General features: G+C 49.7%; 1 protein-coding gene across 4 annotated transcripts in view; it reads right to left on the bottom strand.

Moving 5' to 3' along the window:
- Positions 1 to 870: 870 nt before the first annotated feature.
- ABCB6 (ATP binding cassette subfamily B member 6 (Langereis blood group)) overlaps positions 871 to 20288 on the bottom strand; it is a 42379-nt gene continuing 22961 nt past the window's right edge. For all 4 annotated transcript variants that reach the window (XM_044438091.1, XM_044438092.1, XM_044438093.1 and 1 more), the window contains exons 8-20: positions 20069 to 20178; positions 19733 to 19798; positions 18487 to 18612; positions 13980 to 14056; positions 12283 to 12346; positions 11801 to 11886; positions 9307 to 9364; positions 9011 to 9115; positions 6463 to 6637; positions 5285 to 5397; positions 4548 to 4642; positions 2596 to 2664; positions 871 to 1684 (exon numbers count right to left, since the gene is read on the bottom strand). In XM_044438091.1, coding sequence (XP_044294026.1) covers positions 1408 to 1684; positions 2596 to 2664; positions 4548 to 4642; positions 5285 to 5397; positions 6463 to 6637; positions 9011 to 9115; positions 9307 to 9364; positions 11801 to 11886; positions 12283 to 12346; positions 13980 to 14056; positions 18487 to 18612; positions 19733 to 19798; positions 20069 to 20178 — 1421 coding nt within the window. In that variant the 3' untranslated portion in view covers positions 871 to 1407. The remainder of the gene's footprint in view (positions 1685 to 2595; positions 2665 to 4547; positions 4643 to 5284; positions 5398 to 6462; positions 6638 to 9010; positions 9116 to 9306; positions 9365 to 11800; positions 11887 to 12282; positions 12347 to 13979; positions 14057 to 18486; positions 18613 to 19732; positions 19799 to 20068; positions 20179 to 20288) is intronic.

Genomic DNA, 20288 nt, shown 5'->3' with positions numbered 1-20288 from the left:
GCAAGGACCCCTGACTTTAAAGCTCTGCCATGCAGTCATTTTTCTGCCCTGTTTCCAAGAAGTGATGCTGGCTGAGAAGCATGGGAATTACACTCCAACACATTTTGGATGGCACCAAGGCCGAGATAAGTCAACAAATTGGCTTGTTTGCAGGATGACAGTGTAATGCAGGAGTGCTGCCTCCCCCACCTTCATAGTTCTCAGCTCATTTTGAAATTGCTGCTATTTCAAAAGCCTTGCATGCTGGAGGAGTAGTTGCCTAAGCAGGGCTGCAACCCTGCTGCATTTTGGGGGAGGGGGCTGCGGGAGACAGCCCTCAACCTGTCCCTAGGCACCATCCTTTGTCACACATTTGGGCCAGCCTCCTGGTGCCCAGAAAGCTGGATTAGATAAAGCTTTGGTCTGATCCAGCAAGACTCCTCTTACAGCTACATTCACTGGATCCCTCCTGTAAACTCCATGCCTGAAGCTGCAAGGGTGGCCTTGAAACCGATGGCCATAAACACGGCATCCTTCTGCACGTTAGCTTTACTGAGCCATCAGGCCGAAGAAACAGGCTGGGCTGGAAGAAAGGTAGATGGGCAGTTCTCTTCCTCTGCCCTGGCCTTTCTAGCCAATACTAGAGGTTTTTTGCTGGGGTGTGTGCTTGAATCCGATTGCATGTATGTTAAATTTAAACAATCACTCAATGTGTGTGGATCCCCTGTGCCTTTTGGGCCCCACAACCCAAGTTAGTGTGACCTGTATTGAAACCTACTTTGAGAACCACTGCTTGCTATCCTCACACTAGTAGGAAAAATGAACCACCATCCAGCATCCCTCCTAGTCAGTCGTATTGTAGCCGACAGTGGAAAACATTGGATCCATGGGTGGATCTGAAAACAGAGTTTATGAAAATCAAAACAGACATTCCAACATCAGAACCTGTGAAAACACACAGCCTTTTTCCAGGCATCTTTTGCAGCTGCATACCAAAGGCTGGCAACACTCCTGCATGCCCCCACCTCTCCCACAATTCATCTCAGCAAGGACAACGGCTGGGCAGGATGGCCCTGGCCCTTGTCTCCTCTTCCAGTAATCACTGGTAACACCCCTGGATCACGGAGCAACACTTCTCTGGATGTCTGGCAGCGGCTAGGAGGATACATTAACACTACGGGCAGACCCCACTCATGAAGAAAGGAAAACACTGGGAGCTGTTCAGTCTAGCCTTCTTCATGCCTGGTTTCCTGGAGCACATTTCTAAGGTGGATCTGCCGCCATGTGCTCTGGGGACTTCAGCTTCTTCCCTGTTGACACCAAAAGTCACAAATAGGATGGCAGAGGTGGTCCCTGCCTCTTCTTTTGAGCCAGCAGGGGCTGTGGATCATCCCTGTCGGCTGCTCAATAGTGTACCCCTTTGCTTGGCTATGACTCAGAAGTGGCGGTGCTCCTGCCGGTGCTTGGGTGTGATGCTGTGCTGGCGGACTCAGCTGTGGACTCAGCTGCAGCTTCAGAACTAGCAGGCTGGTTGTAGATAGTACCACCCTCCTTGCTCTCCGCCTCTGTGTTCTCCTTGCTCTGCGCCTTGTTCTCAGTCTCTGCACTCTCCTTGCTCTCCACATCCAAGCCGCCTGGCTTCTCACTCCCTTGTTGCAGCCACATGTCGGAATACATGCCGCCCTTCCTCATCAGTTGTTCGTGCCTGTAAGGTGAAGGGATAGTTAATGCCAAGGACTCCCTGGAGGGCACATTGAGTCTGAAAGAGCCGTCCGCAGAGCCACCATTTCCCACTATTCACCGGGTGTCTTTTCAGACATACACACATACACTCTGAGGCCACTCTGCTGGTATCTGGCCAACTTCCATAAATAGGTCGCCACAACCTGGCCAAGAGGGAAAACACTGCTGGAACCAAAGATAAAAGGCAGGTTTATGGTGAACCCTCCAAGATGCAGGGTTGCCTCCAAGTAGGCAAAAGCTACTCAGCATGTCAGTTGCAGATTTCTGCAGTTTAAATATCTCCATATTGGTCACCCTTGGAGTAGGATGGAGTGGCAAAGACTTGGCAGGTGGCGTGTGGGAGTTTGGCATGAAAGCAGATGGAATGCTGGAACACGGAGGCGGCTTTTGTTTTCCCTCTCCTGTGCGAACTGGCCAGATGGGTGTTAAAGAGTGGGTGCTTATACATCTTTCGTCCCTTCGGTCCTGTGAAAGGGATCTCCAGTTGAAGCCGGGTTAGGAGGAAAATAGCGTTATTCCAAAAAAAAAAAAAAAAGGTACTCAGTGTCTCTGAGTCTTTATGCAAGAATTCTCAGCTTTCTTTTTAAAGAAGGAGTAAGTTTCTAGTCCTTTGGGGTTATAAAGATATGGTTAAATATGAACAGACTGAAATCCAAGAAGCCAGGGACTTCTGATGGTTTGGCTCCAGTGTTTTGTGTCACTTGCTGCCACTTTCCATGACTAATAACATGGGGATAAATTATGCAAAATAAAGACGTTATGCAAGTTGTCTCTATTTGTATAATTTATACAGAGTACTTGCTTGCAATACCTAAACACAGCCTTTATTTATCATGGAATGCATGCAGCCCTGGGCACAGTCCACAACTTTACCTTCCTCGCTCCACCACTCGGCCCTCCCGGATGACGAGGATTTGATCCGCCTTAACCACAGTGGACAATCTGCAAAGAAACTGCCATCACTACGGCTGTTACCAAGAAGCCAGAATGATCCCTGCCCCCTCGACCCAGTGGAGAGCACAGGATGAAGCTCTGTCCTCTCCAACAAAAACCGGCCCTGATGCAAGAGCTACCTATAGGCAACTGTGCTGCCATGAAGCGGCCTTAAACGGGCGGAGCGGCAGCAGCACGGAGAATGTGTTCAGCCCTGGGCAGATAGCAAAGGCAGGCACAAGATGTGCCGGGCTCCATGGAGAGCTGCTCTGCAGAGTCTTAGCTTGCTGACTCACCAGCATGAATGGACACTCAAACACCATTCTGACTTGGCGTACTGCCACACACAACTGCCTCACCCCCACACCCTGCCAGTCTTCAGCTCACGTTCAGTGCTTAGGTGAAGCATGGGGCCTCTGGAGGGTTGGGGCCAAAAGCATTCACTTGCCCCTTTTCCCAGGTTCTGAAAAAAGGGCAGGGAGAGGGAAGAACGGCGAGTTGCTGGGAGACCAGGCAGTCCAGCCAAAATGCAAGCTGGAGGAACAGCCAGAGATGCAACAATTCTCTGCTGCAACAATGAACAAGGGCAAAGCAGCAGACCCCGTTCTAGGACTACCACCGCTCTGCATCTTGACATCATTACAAGCACTACTACCAAGGATTGCTTTCAAATCTGCATGGCCGGGAAGGCTTTCTTAGAGGTTTACAGCAGACACTGAAGTGCAGGCACTCATCATGACAGTCCCCATACCCATGCCTCAGGAAGGGTCCAGAAATGCAGGCAGCTGTTCTGATCCATATTAATTCTAGGATTTTTCAGCAAATCTTTTGTAACATGAATAGCTCTTAATTGCTCACTGAACACCACGTAGCCTCCAAAGTAACTCAGGGGGAACAATATATTGTTGAGAAAATTCATTCTTCCCTTGTGCCCCAAGCATTCCAAGAATTGCAACTTGGAGGAGACAGGGAATTCTGGAGGCGTGAGCCATGACCTCCACATCCCCATTAATAAAGAAGTACCAGTGCCACATCTGCCCGGGTTCCGCCACACTACTGGTGCTCCTGTCCTTTGGATCCCCTACTCCAGCTTGGCACCCTCCAGAAGAGTTTGGTCTTACGTGGCCATTCAACAGCAGGCCTCATCCCAGGGGGGATACTGGGAGATGTCCAACAGATCTGGAGGATGCCTACTCTAGCCAGTTCTCATCCCTGACAGATCTCCAAGGTTGTTCAGCCCTGTGCTAAAACTCTGGCCAGTGATGTGGCTAGAGCTGGAATTGGGGGCCAAAGCCCAGGGCCTGGTAGCCCGAGGGTGCCCAAAGGCCCACCCAGACAGTGGCATCAACATCTGGACCAGAGCATCACAGTGTTCTTTCTTGCTGTTTAATTTTCAGAGTAGCCAGGATGCCTGCGGTTATAGATGTTTATCGTTTACTTTTAAATAGACTGCCCTTCTCTAGAACGAAACAGTATGCACTCCTTAGAGTCAGGGCAGCAAAGGCAAACTTCCATTTTAGACCCTTAGTTAGGATGCTGCCATGAATCAGTGAATTTAAAATGCAAGACAGCACATGCTCAGAGTATTCTAATTTTTATCAGGTTTAGCACAAGGAATTTTCTTCTCTAATGTATCAGGAATATAAAACCAGCTGTAAAGCAGAGAATTGTGGTGGTGTGTGTGTGAGAGAAAGCACACGCACATGAGTAGAAAGACAATGAAAACATTAGTTCTCTCTTTTGCAACTGAAATAATTCACATGGCTGTCTAAACAGTGGGGGGTGGAGGGCATACGACCATTATGTCCAGGGTCTACAATTACCAACCTATCCCACTGGCTGTGGCAACTGTTCCCCCCATAAAGTTCCTTTGGCAGGATACTTCAACTTACCTGTGAGCCACAATGATGGTGGTGCGGTTTGCACAAACCTTAGCCAGGGATGCCTGGATGATTCTCTCAGTCTTGGTGTCCAGAGCTGATGTTGCCTGTAAGATCCGGGTACAGTCGGACAGAGGAGCAAAGGTCATGGACCCTCACACTCAAGATCTGCACTTGCAAGTTACCCAGAGCATGGTGGCACCATGGCACAAAGCCTGAGGGGGGACCTTCGTGTTCTTGCCCTTGCCGAGAGCACTGACAGGAGAAGTGGGGAGGTCCCACTGGGTCAAAAGAAACTACAAGGGAGATGATCGGGTCGCCAGGTGCCATGGTGGAGAGGGAGGGAGACTCCCACATGCATCCAGCTGAAGCATTAACCTCCTCCCAACTGTTTCCAGAGACTAGGCTGCAGGAGAGAGGATGCAGAGAGGGCAAAGGAAAGCGGGGAAAGGGAATTCCAAGGAGGACCAGCAACAAAGCACCTCAGTGGGGACGGGGGTCATTCCCGCCCTCCCTCCTTCCTGTTTTTTCCTTCTGGGTCCACTGGGCTCACACAGTCCCCACTGGGCTCTTTAGGGATGGATTCTTCCCCCCCAGAGGGCTTCCCCCTAAAGGTCTGCTGACACTTCTGCAACACTCTGGGGTTCACTCCGGCCTACTGACACCTTCCCATCTGGGCCACATACTGGCTGCCACTTGGGGAACTGATAGTGCTACCAATAGTACAGCCAGTGATTCTTGTCCTTTACCTCATCAAAGATGATGATCTGGGGGTTCTTTAAGATGGTGCGAGCAATGGCGACGCGCTGCTTCTCCCCACCGCTCAGCTTCAGGCCCCGCTCGCCAACCTGCGTATCATAACCTGCCAGACACACACAGATGGGGAGGAGCAGAATGCTACGCGAGGAGGGCAGACTGGCAAAGCGCTGTAAATCTAGGGCTGTTTCTGGCTCCTTGCTAGACCTCCCAGTCTTGCTGCCAAAGAGGATTAGTTGCTATCTCCAGAAACAGGCTTAGCAGTCCCAAAGACTACTAGTTGGGGCGCCTGGCAATAGGAAAAGGAAATGAGACAACTCTTAAAGCATAGCCTATAAAGCCAGTCTTGTTTTTCTCATTGGCCAAGGTCTCTTTTGTTTAGTCTAGTTTTGCTAGACTAAACCAAAATCAACTGCTCATATTTTATTTATTTTAAAAAATTTTAGGCCGTTCATTATTGTCGTCTCTGGATGGCTTACAACATTATTCCAGACTTCAATAAAATAAGATAAATTAACTACTCCATACTGAGCATCATTTAAAATAAACTAAATAAGTCATTTCACAATTAAAATTACTATGTGGTAAAATATTGGCCAAATAAAAAGGTCTTGACCTGGTGCCGAAAAGCATATAATGACGGTGCCAGGTGGACCTCTCTAGGGAGCGCATTCCATAGTCAGGGCGCCATCACAGAGAAGGCCCTCCTTCGAGTACTCTATTGGGCTTATAGGTGGAGGGCTGGACCTTCATGGTCATTTATTTTCTAGTTTTTTTAACACTTTTAAAAGGATTATATTTGAAATTAGGAGAGTCCTGTGACAATCCACACTCCCCTGAAAGTCCAAAGTCTGGCTTTATTTCCTTGGAGGGAAAGGGTAAGCCATGGGGAACAAGCCCTTTCGGTTCAGATTCCATAGGAACATCGGAAGCTGCCTTACGCCAGGCTAGATCATTGGACCATCTAGCCTTGGACTATCTCCATACTGACCTTCTGTGGTACCCCAGGGTACCTCCTTAGCCCTCCCTGGATATGCCAGGGATTGAACCAAGCTGCTGCTCTGCCTATGCAGGACAGGGGGCCTCCTTATAACAGCTGCCACCGCCACCCACAGGGTAGGTTAGAGGCCTTAGGGAAGAGGAGTGGATGAACCAGAGAAGTGGCTCTCACCATCCGGGAAGGTGAGGATACGTTCATGGATGTTAGCAGTGATCGCTGCCTCTATCACCTCTTCATTGGTGGCATCAATACGGCCGTAGCGGATGTTGTTGCGAATGGTATCGTTGAAGAGAACGGTGTCCTGAGGCACCACACCGATGTGCGAGCGCAATGAGACCTGCTTCACCTGCCGGCATTAGGAGGGGTGAGCAAGAGAGAGAGCATGAATGCACACGGCACCAAGGTTAGCGGTTGGAAAAGGGCCAGTGCCCCAAAACGGGCCCAAGGTCTTATGGGGAGCTTGGCCTGAGCTTAGGATGTACTGTCATCATGATGAACCGGGGAAGGAACCCACCAGGAAATCCCCAGATTAGGTAGCAGCAAAGGACCCAGGGGAGAATGCAGAGTGTGGGTGGTGTTTGGGGCAACTCTGCATTTTAGGGCATACGAGTCACTCAGAATGTCAGGCCCTTGCAGGGTGCAGGATACATTCTGTTATTTAGTCTTATCTTGCTCAGCATCACTTATATTCCCTCTAGAGCAGGGGTCTCAAACTCGCGGCCCATGGGCCAATTGCCGGGACGGGCAGCGCATGGGGGAGGGGCCCTGCGGCCTTCAAAGCACCGGCGGCGCCTGGGCCGGCCTCCGGGAGCGACGCGGGATGAGCAGCCCACCACCACCGCTTGATGTGGCCCAGTCTCACCCAGACTCTACTTCCAGCGGCCCCCAGGTAAGTTGAGTTTGAGACCCCTGCTCTAGAGTCACCTCCTCCAACCTAGTGCCCACCATGTTTTCAGACTTCCACTCCCATCAGCACCACCTAGCATGGCCAATGGCCAGGAATGCTGGGACTTGAAGTTCAAAACTGGAGGGTACCATGTTTATAGAAGCATAGAATTATAGAATAGTAGAGTTAGAAGGGGCCTAGAAGGTCATCGGGTCCAACCCGTTGCTCAGTGGAGGACACCAATTCACACCATCCCACTCAGATGATTGTCCAGTCTCTTGTTGAATGTCTCTAGTGTGGGAGAGCCCACCACCTCTCTAGGGAACTATTGCTCTGACAGGTTGGGAAAGCTGTTATAGGGAACTTGATGTCTGGGTCCTTCCTCTTATAGTATATGCAGGCAGTAGGAGAAAGACAGAGACCAATTAGACAGGGATGATGGTTTAAATCAAAAGGGTTTCAGGCACTTTGAAAGAGGAATCACAGCCTGTGGGATGTACACTCACTCTTACATTGCCTCTTGTAAAAAGGTTTTGTAGGTTTTTGTTATTTGAAAATAGGGAGAAGGGGAAGCGACAAAAGAAATGTCTTGTGTGCATTCACAGGGAGTGCTGCATCTTTCAAACTGCATTCAATTGCTCCTGTTAAGTCCTCTGCTATTTAAACCCAACTGCATATTGCTACAGTGATCAACTAAAAAGAACCTTGCAGAATAGTTAAAAATTAAAGAACATATTAAAGGAACAGCCATCCTTTCAATCCTCCCCTTCAGCCTTCCAAACTCCTTGAAATCCTGGGACACAGATGGAACACTTAGGGGGTGTGTGTGTGTGTGTGTGTGTGTGTACACTCCCTGTAGCCCCTCCTCCGTGAGCCTGGGTGGCAAAAGGAGGGGGGTCGGGGTGGAGGCACACTGCAGTTCTGCCTCCCCCAGCACAACCCTTTCATCCTTCTCTTAAGTGGAATCACACGTCTCTGCTTTGCTGGGGGCAATGAACATGAACCAGGAATAAAGCAGATGGACTGTGGCAGCAGAAGTCCTGAGGAGTAGGAAAACATGTGTGACTGACCCGAATGTGCCTGCCACAGCCCGAGAACCTTGTGCCACGTGCCCCGAGGGGTCAGGGAGTTCCTCTGGGCTTTTCCTATGCCAAAGCTACACAGTGCCGTGTGTGCGTGTGGGAGTGCCTTTTGCCACAGCAGGCAGCCACCAGCAACCGAAGGTTTCCGTCCAGTGCTCCTCACTGAACACAGAGAGTGCGACTTCTAAGTCACTATGTACAGAATTGTGCTGTGTGCCTGGATTAGAACGCTGCAAGATCCTAACTTTTTCGGAAAGGCTATCACGCCAGCAAATGCTCCACCTCCTCTCCCAGCTGCGATTGTGCGCTCTTGTTCACTTGCTGTGGCTCTCACCAACCTTTCCCCTGGAACGTGCACTTTGCATTCTCCAAGGTGACAGCCTCTCCAGTTGCCCACTTCGCCATGTGCCCAAGAGGCTGTCACTGGCTCATCACCCCATTTTTTAGAAGTGGAGTGTCTTTTTCTGCTTCTTCTCTAGTTTTACAATTTGCTCATCTGTTCCAGGGCAACCAAAACTGCACACAGTGCCCTGGATTCCACTGTGTCCTGGGCTTTGCAAGCCGCAAAGGCTGAGACAGGGCTGGGATCTTCTCTTGAGAGAACCTGCTGCTCCGGGTACAGCTCCTCCCCGCTCCCCCAGCAACATGAATCTTGCCTCCACTCCTTGCTCCATGATGGACAACGGGCCCGCCGTCGGACACCTTGTGCGCACAGCCTGCATGTATTCTCCCAGTGTGGCATCCCTGTTACCTTGGAGATATCTTGCCCATCAATCCGGATGCAGCCTCCCCAGACGTCATAGAAACGGAAAAGCAAGCGAAGAATAGTGGTCTTTCCTGAGCCAGTGGGTCCCACCTGGGCAGAGAGAGAGTAGGAGGAGGTCAATAGGGACAGAGCCAGTGGGGAGAAGTGGAGGGCAGGGGGAAGCTTGAGGGTCCCTTTTGGGGTTCTGTTGCTGCCCTCATTTCAGAGATGCAAAAAATGGGGGTGGGAAAGGCAGGGCTATGAGCCCCCCCCCCCACCGGGGTACGTGTATGTCTCCTTACCAGTGCTACGGTCTGCCCAGGCATCACTGTGAAGGACACATCATGCAGGATTTCCCTTCTGTGGGGAGAGCGGACACAAGGGAGAAGTCAGCCCTTTCTCAGACCATCCACCCTCATCTTCCTTCGCCCTGCTGTACTCACCCCAAATGTGAGGCTCAAGAACCCCCTTCCAGATTATAAACTAAGGCACTCTGTGACATTACAAAAGAGCACAGAGATGCATGCTTGCATGCACTTTACTACTTGGATATGTTTTTCCTCCTCTTGCAAGGAACCCAGGGTGACTTACATAGTCCTCCTCCTCCTCTCCATCTTATCCTCACAACAACCCTGCAAGGTAGGTTTAGGTTGAGAGTCAGTGGGAGGGGTTGCATGACATAAGCCACATTGCATAGCAAGTTATGTAAAGTAGTTTAGAAGCCGCCCTACCCAAAACAATCAATTCAAGAAGGTATCCATCCTTGCAGTGCCTACCCCAGGCTGCCAGCAAGTATTTCCCCCCTTTTCCAGCCTGTGACGAGTGCGAGATGCCAACCAACAGAGCCTTGCAAGGCACTGAGAGGTCTTTATTTGTAAAAACAGGATGCTCCCCCCTTTCTCAGCAGGACACTCTACTTTTTGGGGGGAGGGAGTTAGCTGTCTGTTTTGCATTTCTCCCCACAGAAAGCCTTTGCCAGCCACTCCAAATGCTTCTTGGGCACTTTTGAGGCAGCTGGCGATTGCTGCCACAAGGTAGCCACTTGGCAAGAGTGGCAGGCAGCTCTGCAGCTGCCTGGCTCGACCCACCATGAGCCAGGTAATTCAGGTTTGGGTGACATGACAACTGCTCGTGGGTGAAATAGACCCAGCTATGAGTCCTAGGTGTCAGGATGGCTTATAAGTCAAAATTAAGCCATCACGGGTTCAGACAACACGCTAGCCCACTGTGGCTCTGAGCACATGAAACAACCACATACCATTGTTTAGAAGGCACGGTAATTTTTCGTGTTGTGCAAACCTGGGACAGGTTTGTCACAGTGACTTAATTTTGGCTTATAGGTGACCCTGAGAGCCAAACCTTGGGTGGGTTTTACTCACACTGGGTTGTTGTGCCATCCAAACCTGGGCAGCACAAGCCATCATGGATCAAGCCCAACGACATGCAAACCACTCGTCACTTTTGCCAAACTGCTGGCAGGCATGGGCCACTGCCAGTTGCCCCCAGAGTGCCCAAGCGGCACCCGGAGGGGGCTGTCAGAGGCTTTCCCCCTTCCTGTTGCAACAAGGTGCACTGGAGCTGGGAATGTCTCAGCTGGCTATCGATGCGGCTTCTCTGATCTCTGCCCTCCACCACTGCAGCACACTTAAAAGTGCTCTCTGCCACGGTGGGAAGTAGGGATCATGTCAGCTGGCTGGACAGCTGCCTCAAGCAAACCCTGCTTCCCCCTGCACGGTTGCTGCGGTAAGCCCTTCTGGACACAGGGATTCCGGGGGGAGATCGAGGGCGGCACATTGCGGGGCCACAGGCAAGTATCCCCACTGCGTGGTTTGTGGATAGCATGGTATCCAATCCCAGCTGCAAACTGGCCCAGTGAACTTTGTGGCTAGGTGGGTACCAGAGGTAAGCTCTCCAGTGTCCCAGCTGGACGGACGCTAACCACTACACCATACTTCACCCCCAGACCCAGCCTGTCTCAGGCATAATTTTCCTTCCAAGTACCACCCAGAGTAAAACAGGATGCTCTGCGGAAGGTCTAAGTATAACTATGACCAGGATATATACAGCTTTCCTAACAAGGACGGGGAACCGCCAGTGCACCAGGCTCGGACTCCCTCTTAGGGCCCCAAGTTGCCATCCCATGCAGCTATAGGGGGCAAGGGTAGGCAGGAGGAAGAATCCACCCTTATTTTTAAGAGGAATAGTCTCCTTAATTAGGATACCAGTCCTCCTATCAACTGGAAGCAGAGGCAGAGAACTAAGTGCTTCACCTGCCTTGGTTCCTCCCCCAGGGGGTGAAAGTGCCCCAGCGGAGGTACAGAGTGGAGGAGTGCTCCTCCAACTCACGCCACAGCCCTGGCCAGGGGCCCGGCCAACGTGTGGAGTGGTGAAGCAGCCCCTTAGCAAGGGTGGCTGTGGTGCAGACCTGTTTCCTGAGCCAGGAGAGAGGCCTAAGAGCCTTGGTTTATACTGGGTTCGGTGTTCTTCTGAAATGGATACTTCTGGTTCCCAGGAATATGACCTGGTTTCCACTGGTTCTAGGTCAGGAAGGAGCTGCCAATCATCTTCATACCCACAGGCCTTTGATTCACTTGACTGAATTCCACTGGAAAGTTCAGCAAGATGCAACACACCTCCTGTCTGTGCCCTCGCATCCACATACTTTACTGCGGCCTCTGGGCCTTTTCCACCTCCCCAGGTTGCCTTCCTCAGCCCCTTCACTTCTCGTCAGTCCCTCATTTCCTGACCCATTACACACATCTGCTGCTGCCAACTTCTCCCCATGTTCCTCCTTACCCATCCACATAGCCAAAGTGGATGTTTTCAAACTCCATGCGTCCTGCCAGAAGCCGAAGATCCCCAGCACCTGGTTCATCCTTTACCTGCAAGTTAACACACCTGTGAGCTATGTGGCTGGTGCTGGGCTAACCAAGAGCTGGACCATCCCAACTGACTGGCCAGGGAGTTTCTCTTTTTCCCCAGAGACCACAGTTACAAGCTATGTGGAGGCACAACTCCCAGTGTGAGGGGCCATCGCTCAGCGGCAAAGCACCTGCTTTGCATCCAGAAGGGCCCCAGTTCAATGCCCAGCATCTCCAGACTGGGATTAGGAGGAGTCCTGCCCGAAACCCTGGAGAGACACTGCTAGTCTTTGGCTACATGGGCCAACGTCCTGACTTAGTATACAGTAAGGCAGTTTCCTCTGCCCCCATGGATATGGGTAGGATGCAGATCCTACAGAGCAGATCCGGTGCTGCACAAGTGAGCTGTGGACCTACCTCCTGCTCCTCGTTGAAGAGTTCAAACATGTTCTCCATGTCGACAAAGGCACTTTGGATCATTCTGAAAAGGAAAAACGGAGCCTCTGCTGCATCCTTTACAGGCAACTAGGTACAAGGGGGAGGCATGAGACTAACCCGTTCTCTCTCTGGTAAGGAAAGAGACGGGAGTGAGGGCAGCCTCGCAATCATACTCCAAGATGTCCCTCAATTAGACCGCAAGCATGAAATCAAGCCCCACCTGCCATGCCTCCTCGCCACCAGCAAACATTTGCAAATGGTTAGCACACGCCCACACACTAAATGAAGTCACACCTCCGTTGTAGCAATCACTGAAACTTCAGAGGAAGGGGATGCGAGATGGCAAACCATATGCTCTCAGAGAAACCTTTCATGATACAAATGAACAATCAACAAGGCAGGTTTCAATTTTCCAAGCCTGATTTTAAACTTTGTGTTTAAAGTTTACTTTGTAGACTTTGTGACATTCCTTTTTCATTGCTGGAGTTGTTAAGTGTTTCTGCAAAGGGAATCCATGCGAGGAGGAGCGAAAAAATTTGTTGGAGGGAAACGACATGGGTAACAAGCATCTGTGCTTTGTGACTGATACTTGTAAGGAACTCGGTTCTGAACTTAATATTCAGTTTCTTATTAGTATCAGTCTACTCTAAAAGCAGAGAAGAAACTGTTATGAAAGTATGGGGCCATTTCTGTATTGCTATACTGTGCATGTTTCCACTTAAAATATTTTTAATCTACCCTGTACATCTAGTATGTATTTTATTGCATATATTACTTCTCTTCCACTATTTATTTTTAATTCAGAAATGTTTTCTGGCTCACTTAATAAATTATCAGGATTCATCCAGATTTTTAGAAGCCATCTTCTAGTTTACAAGCAAAATATTAACAAGGTATGGGTTACGGGCTATTCTAGCCTATAATCTCTTAACCCCAACACATCTCTGCCCTACTGATGATACAGTTGTAAAGTGCCATCACATTTTTGGTAAGCTTCCTTTCTTGCACGATAAAGAGGTTGCATTCTCTCAAAATAAACTTTAAAAAAGTCTCAACTCCTTCCATTAGTCTCTCCTCTCACCCCTGCCTTTTTGTTCCGGCTTCTTGCCTCGTTTGCTTCATACATCCCTGCTTGAACCTAACTGACAAGTGGTTCCCTCTAGGGATTACGGCACAGAATTCGTAATCCTCCGTCACCTGGTTAAGCAACCCAGAGCTGGTCAGGTCCATGAAGGTGAGCACGAGCGCATTGCCTCCCACACACTCGCTGCTTCCACAACTTTTCCACTTTTGTAATCAACCCAGGAATATGAGATAAACAACCTATGATGACTGAACCTGGAATTCTGGGCTGCTGAGGTCTTCCTGAGTTGTTCAAAGAAGAAGACATTAAGTGGAAACAGCGAGTGAGTAGGTGGCAACGAGCTCATTCACCCCTTACATATGCTAAACAACGTGTGGGTATTCCTTACATAAAAACTGAGTTGCATGGTGCTTTCCTGTTACAGACGAATCTGCATCTCGGAGGAAGAAGCACAGGCACAATACCAGGATCAGTTTGCTTCTGTGTATCTTCCAATTCTTGCCTTCTCAAATGCCATCTACATTCTCCTCTTTGCATCACTCAAATTGTTAACCACCAGAGAAGAAAAGAATAGCCTACCCATGAAGGTTACCTGTAATAGGTGCCAAACCAGTTCAGTGGGGTGTACAGCTGGATGATGTAAGTGCCAAAGAGAACATAATCACCCACCTGGAGGGAACAGAGATGTGGGTCAGCGCCTGAGGCAGAGCACGGAAGCACTTTGGAAGCCGTGGTCTGAGCTTTTGTAGAAAAGTGTAATGGACACGCTCATACAGGGCAACCTGGAGGCAGCTTTACAGCAAGACACACTTGGATCTCACCACCATCTCAGAGTCCGATGTTCTTGCTCAGAAATGAGGTTTGTTCCCAAGGGAGAATAAATCAACAGATGTTCACTAGTCATTAGGTGCACCACTCTTGCCCAGTTGGCAGTAACTCTACATGTGACTCTACAAGGGGGAGTTTTCACTTTCAGCTTCATGTGCTGAAAATGTGGATTTATGTCTTGAATATGAAATGTCTCCCAAAAGCACCGTTAGCCCCAGGTCAGCAAAATGGGTTCCTTTTACTCAAGACACTACTGAGAAGCAGAGAGAAGTGTTTTTACTGACAATCAAAAAGAGTTTATCATGGGAAAAAATCACATTTATGATCAGAAAAATAACAAATACATGCTATGGAAAAGTGGTTCAGGGATTTTCAGGGCAGAATGATAAAAGGCTGAGATGGATCCACGTGATGGGACAAAGACTTGTGCACCGTATGTGCTTCAAGACCACTCGAAGACCCACTTTATAAAGACTCCAAGTTCCTCTTTATAAGACTACTACAGACTCTTCTGCACACACACAGTCCATTCACCCCTGAATCATAAGGACCAGAAACTTATGTCATTGAAACAAAAGTTAAAGAAGGTAAGGCTAGTATAAAATATTAGTCTTGCATAGAGTAGGGGCACTGAAATAAATGAAACTTAAGTTAAATATAGTTAACTCAAGTCTTATTCATTTCAATGGGTCTGCTCTATGTAGGACCAAAATCTTATTTTTCTCTTAATTCTTTGTTTCTCAATCTCCTTGAGCAAAGTAGGACCATATGTCGGGTTGGTTATGCACCACACACAAGGACATTTGCTACAAATAATGTATAAACAAATGTGTTGGGGAGAGGGACTCTGTGCTGCCCTTTCCCATTCTGATATCCCCAAGATGTTTTAAGTTTCAACTCTCATCGACCCTAGCCAGCATGGCCAATGGCCAGGAATGCTGGGAACTGTAGTCCAAAACTTCGGGGGGGGGGGGTTCCAGATTGGGGAAGGATGCTCTATGCAATTCAGATGCAACTTAGTTCTTATGGCCATACTTTTCTTTCTCCATCAAAAGCCCGGTTGTCTGTTTTGCAAGTGGAAAGTATATCGTTTAACTCATCATCTCCTGGTCTTTTGTTCAGAATCATAACTCTTCTTGTAAGCTGCTGTCAACCCCCATGCGAGAGGTAAGAGGTCTCCCCTGCGCCAGCTCCAGGTTGTGCAAGGTACCCTCAGACAGTTCCCTCCCTCTGTCGAGCTCCCTTCTCATTGGCCACTGTGCCTTGTCACCCTCCTCCTCTCTCCCCACATTGCCCCCACCTGCTTGCTTGAAAGGCAGAGAGACCACTGCACATGCCAGTGGTGCCGTCCGCTGCTCCTCTTCTCCCTGTTACCGCTGAAGAGGCCAGAGCAAGAGGCAGGGAAGCAAGCCGAGTGTGATGAAGAACAGGAGGAACATGCCGGCGGGGGGGGGGGGGGGCTTGTCAGCGGGCCTGTGCTAAGCTTTGTGCCAATTACCCAATCATGCCTACCCTGGATGCTACCCCAGGTCTCTGCACTTGTGCTCTGAGAAAAGAAAAGCAGTTGGTCTCTGTGTGTGTGAGCTAAAATGTGGGTGAAAAGAATTAAGCAGTCTCTTTTCCCTGCCTATCCTCCCTCTGCTGGAACGGAAGCCTGCCAAAGCAGCTTTCGGGAAGGAAGGGATTCCATGTAACTTCTGTGTTGGCCCATTCCATGTGTCCGGGCTGCACAAGAGCTCTCTGTGTTTCAGACTTACGGTGGTGCAGTGCATGTGTGATTACTCCTCCGTACAAAAAAACTCTTCTCCACAGAAAACTAGCTATCAAGGAGAGGAATATGGTAGAACCTTCTCCCTGGTACGCTGATTTTTTATGAGAAGAGATTTTAATTTTGCCATCTGTTTGGCACAGAAGAGTCTAAAAATCTGAAGAGCGGCAGCCCAGATATAGCTTCTCCATCCCAGTTACAACAAGGCCAAACCATATGTAGAAGTAGTTGCAAGTAACCCATGCAAGGAAGCAATGACATGCACTCTTCCAGCAGGCAATGGGGGACATGTGGCCCTCCAGATGGTGCTGGGACTCCTACTCTCATTAAGTCCAGCTCACAAGGCCAAGGGGAGGATGGGAGGGATGCAGTCCAATGGCATCTCCTGGACCACAGGTTCCCTGTCCCTGCGGTAAGGGAATGGAAGGCAGCCCAAGTCCACGAGCCAAACCGATTTGGCAAGGGATAGGGGGAGAGATCTTCCCAAAACCTCAAATGCTGAGGCCAGGCCAGGCTGTGCATAAAGCCCATAGGCTGCACTGCTCCACAGCAAAGCTGACTGAGTGCAGCATGGCTAAGCAACTGAACAGTTTCCATATGACAAGAGATGCTTTCCTTGGCACTTAACTAAGCTCTCTTTCCTTATAATTCACATTCAATTTGCTGCCCCAGCCCACTTACAATTTTATACCTACATCCTTCCTTCACCTCCTCCTCTGTTTCTGAAAAGGAACATCTCCCTGCTCTCCCCTGCCATTAGAACTGCACTCCATGTGGGAATGTGTGCCTTCACATCTGGAATACAAACCCAAAACACGTTGGCCTCTTTCCTCTGATGTCAGTGGAAGCTAGCTGCCATTTGGATAGGTCCACCCCCACCTCCAGTGCTCGCAGATACACATGCATGCTCACTCACTTGCTTGCTCGCTCTCTCTCTCTTTAGATCTCCTAATTGGTGAGAAACCTTTTCCAGCCTCAGCTCTTGTTTGCAATTGCTTTTGTTCTCAAAGAGAGGTTTAATTCCTCAATCTGTTTTTGTTTTAATCTCCGGCACCCTCGACTGCCCATTTTTCTCAGCATGAGTCAAGCACTAGCTTCAATTTCCACTCAGCACTGAATTCAGCAAACACTAATTAACCTTCACAAAGACGTTTCAGAAACAGCAGAGCTCTTATGCTCCCTGCCCCCAGTGCCGACTGCAGCCACCCCATTCCATGACTTAATCCGGCTCCGTTCTGCAGTCTAGGAACACAGGGAGCTGCCTTAAGATGAATCAGGCCATTGATCCATCTAGCCCAGTATTATCAACACTGACTGGCAGCAGATCTCAAGGATTTCAGGAAGGATTCTGATATGTTAGATATCAATCTAATAAATAAACACATTCTACCTTAACCCTACCTGGAGAAGCTACGGATTGAAACTGGGACCTTCTGGGTGCAAAGCAAATGTTTCATCACTGAATGTGGCAGCTCCTGCAAGCCTTTTTCATGGCTCTGAAGTGGCAAGTTCTCTGCAGAACACCCCACCTGCACGCCTTCCCAGCGTGGTTGGTCCCTAAAAGTGCACGGCAGCTGCCCCAGAGCCATCAAGGAGCACTAGGGATGGATTAATCTCTTAAGCTTGATTTCATTTAGGCTCTTGTGCTTCCTCTGCTAAGTTGGTCCCCTTCCATTTCCACAGATTTCAAAATATTTCCTGTCTACATGAGAATGCTGTCGTGCACATTTTATATGCATTTTTTCAAGTGAACGCATTTGTGTGCATGTTTCCCAAACGCACACGTTTCTATAGCAACCGTTCCAATTGTATACGTTTTTATGCACAGTTCTTAATTTGTTTCATAAACTGCCTCACAAACTTTAATTCTGGTGTGTGAAGTTGTCACTGAGCCATGCGTTCTCACTGGAACATGAGTTACCGTGTCGGCTGAACCCAGCTGCACTCACAAGCTATGGCCTGTTATTTACAAACAACCCATGAAGAAAACCCATACTAGGTTACCGGGCAGCCAACTGTGGGGTGTTCATGATGGCTTGTTGTCTCATTTCTGTTCAGACAACACAATAACCTTGAGGTGTGAGCTATCGTGTTGTCCGAATCTAGATATCGGCTCTCCATTTCTCCATGACGATTGGCCCTGTTGTGTGGAGAACGGCCTGGTCGCCCCTTTTTGGGGTGTTGGTCAGCAATGGCGCGGAAAGGCTCCATATAATGGAGGTCAATGTATGTCGTCAGCTACCCCACCAACTGTGGCTGCAGCTCAGTGGTAGAGCACAGGCAGGGGTCCTGGGTTTGATCCCTCGCATCACTAGCTAGGTTGGGAAAGGCTCCTACCTGAAACCGTAAAGGGCCATACTGGGTTAGATGGATCAACGGCCTGACTCTGCTGAAAGCCACCTCCTTCGGTGACCTGTACGCTGGCTCTCGGCTGTGGGTTCCTTGTAGCCAGAGATGCCCCAACCTACCGATTCCTCTGGGCCTGCCATGGGAAAGGACTTACCTGGAGCTTCTTCTTGGTTACATAGTAAGCACACAGCAGGGATCCAGTCAGTAGCCCCAGCCCGATCACCAGGTTCTGCGTTTGGTTCAACAGGGCCAGCGATGCATTGACTTTCCATTCCGAGTCCTGCCGAGAGGAGAGAAGGCAGCAGGCTGCTCCAGCACGGCCCACACCCAGCAGGTCCTGGCTCCCCTCTGTCTCCACATAGCTGGGCAGCTGCCTCAAGGGAGGGAAAGAAGGAGGGCTTCCCTGCCCCACTGCAAGACAGTGGAGAAGAGGCGCATCCCTGGTGTGGAGGACTTCCCACAGTCCTCCACACCAAGCAGCAGGCTGACTGTAGACTGGGATGCTACTGGTAGACCTAGAGATGATTTGCAGTAGATCAGCAAGAGCATCTTGATTTCCAGTTGTTTAATGATAGTAATGACAGACTAACTCCTCCCTTCCCCTGAATTACTTTGCTGAGCTGAAGAAAACTTGGGGCAACCAGAGGGGATTGGTGTACTGATGGATTTGATAGCTGAAACATATTTCGAAGCTCAGAACATGCTCAGAGGTGTCATGCTCTTGAATGTTACGTGTATGTCTTTTTGCCTGGCTCTGGTTGGCCAGCCTTGGAGTTATAGTAACAAAAATAATAACAACAAAAATAGGGATAGATCTGGTCTGCCTGATGTCTGCCCACTTCATACTATTTGGAAACCAAGCCCATCTCCTCCTAATATGGCTGCTTCCCCACTTACAGGAAAGAAATGGTCCAGCGTATGAAGGTTCTTCTCCCTGCTCTGCATTTTTGGCAGTGAGCCAGCCCAGATTCCCCCACACCCCAGATCCTCTTTGCTCCTGCTGCCCCCACGTCTCAGGCGGCAAATCCAAGAGGAGAGCAGCATCCGAGGGTTGATGGCAGGATGGCCTTTGACCAACATGCCAGTGTCAGAGAACGGGAACCCCTTGGGACCTCCATAGTTTAGCCCCTCTGACATTATCAGGATCCTTCCCAACTCCCAGTTTTCCTTCTGTGTATTTATTGGCAGCATTTGTCCTCCATAGGAACCAGGTCCAGTCCTTCCCATCCAAACTGCCCTGTGTGCGCGCATGGATATTCAATGTGCACACAGCAGTGGTGGTGAAGGGGGGACGGGGAAGGGAGAGGGCTTCCCCATGGAGAAGAGCACGCCGGGCAAAGAATGCATCCAACGGACATGGAGTAAACAACCCCCGTCACTGAATCACGGTCCCGCAATACCTGGTACTTGACAATGGAATCGTTGAAGCGCCTGGCCTCATAGTTCTCAGCATTATAATATTTCACCTGCAACAAACCAGAGCAGAGGTTGGTTGGTGCCAGGATAGGTTTTCCCCGCTCTAAGCCATCCAGCTTCTCTCCATAAACAAGAGACAAGCACTTGGCTAGAGGTTTCAGTTGTAAACCAGTGGGTGGAATCCTCCACTAAACCAAAACCTGGAAGCACATCCATTGTAGATGTCCTGGGCAAGAAAGCCACCCAAAAAGGCTCCCAGGCACGCCCCTCCCTGCCAGTCCTCCCCACACGCAGCCCCTGCGGTCGGGGGTTCTGAGTACCGTCTCAAAGTTGAGAAGCGAGTCAATGGCACGTGACTTGGCGGCATTGTCACAAGTGTTCATCTCACGGCGGTACTTGGTTCGCCACTCAGTCAGTATGATTGTCAGTGCTGCGGGGACAGAAAGAGGCCCTAAATCACTCCAACAGGTTTCTGGCCCTTATGAAGCTATCTTGAAAGCATATATCCAAAGCTTTACTGATATTCTCAGAAGCTGTGCA

Source organism: Varanus komodoensis, unplaced genomic scaffold (genome assembly GCF_004798865.1).
Source record: "Varanus komodoensis strain SLA01 unplaced genomic scaffold, ASM479886v1 scaffold32, whole genome shotgun sequence".
Classification (NCBI taxonomy): domain Eukaryota; kingdom Metazoa; phylum Chordata; class Lepidosauria; order Squamata; family Varanidae; genus Varanus; species Varanus komodoensis.
The sequence above is the reverse complement of the archived record's forward strand: the minus strand, read 5'-3'. Positions and strand labels throughout refer to the sequence as shown.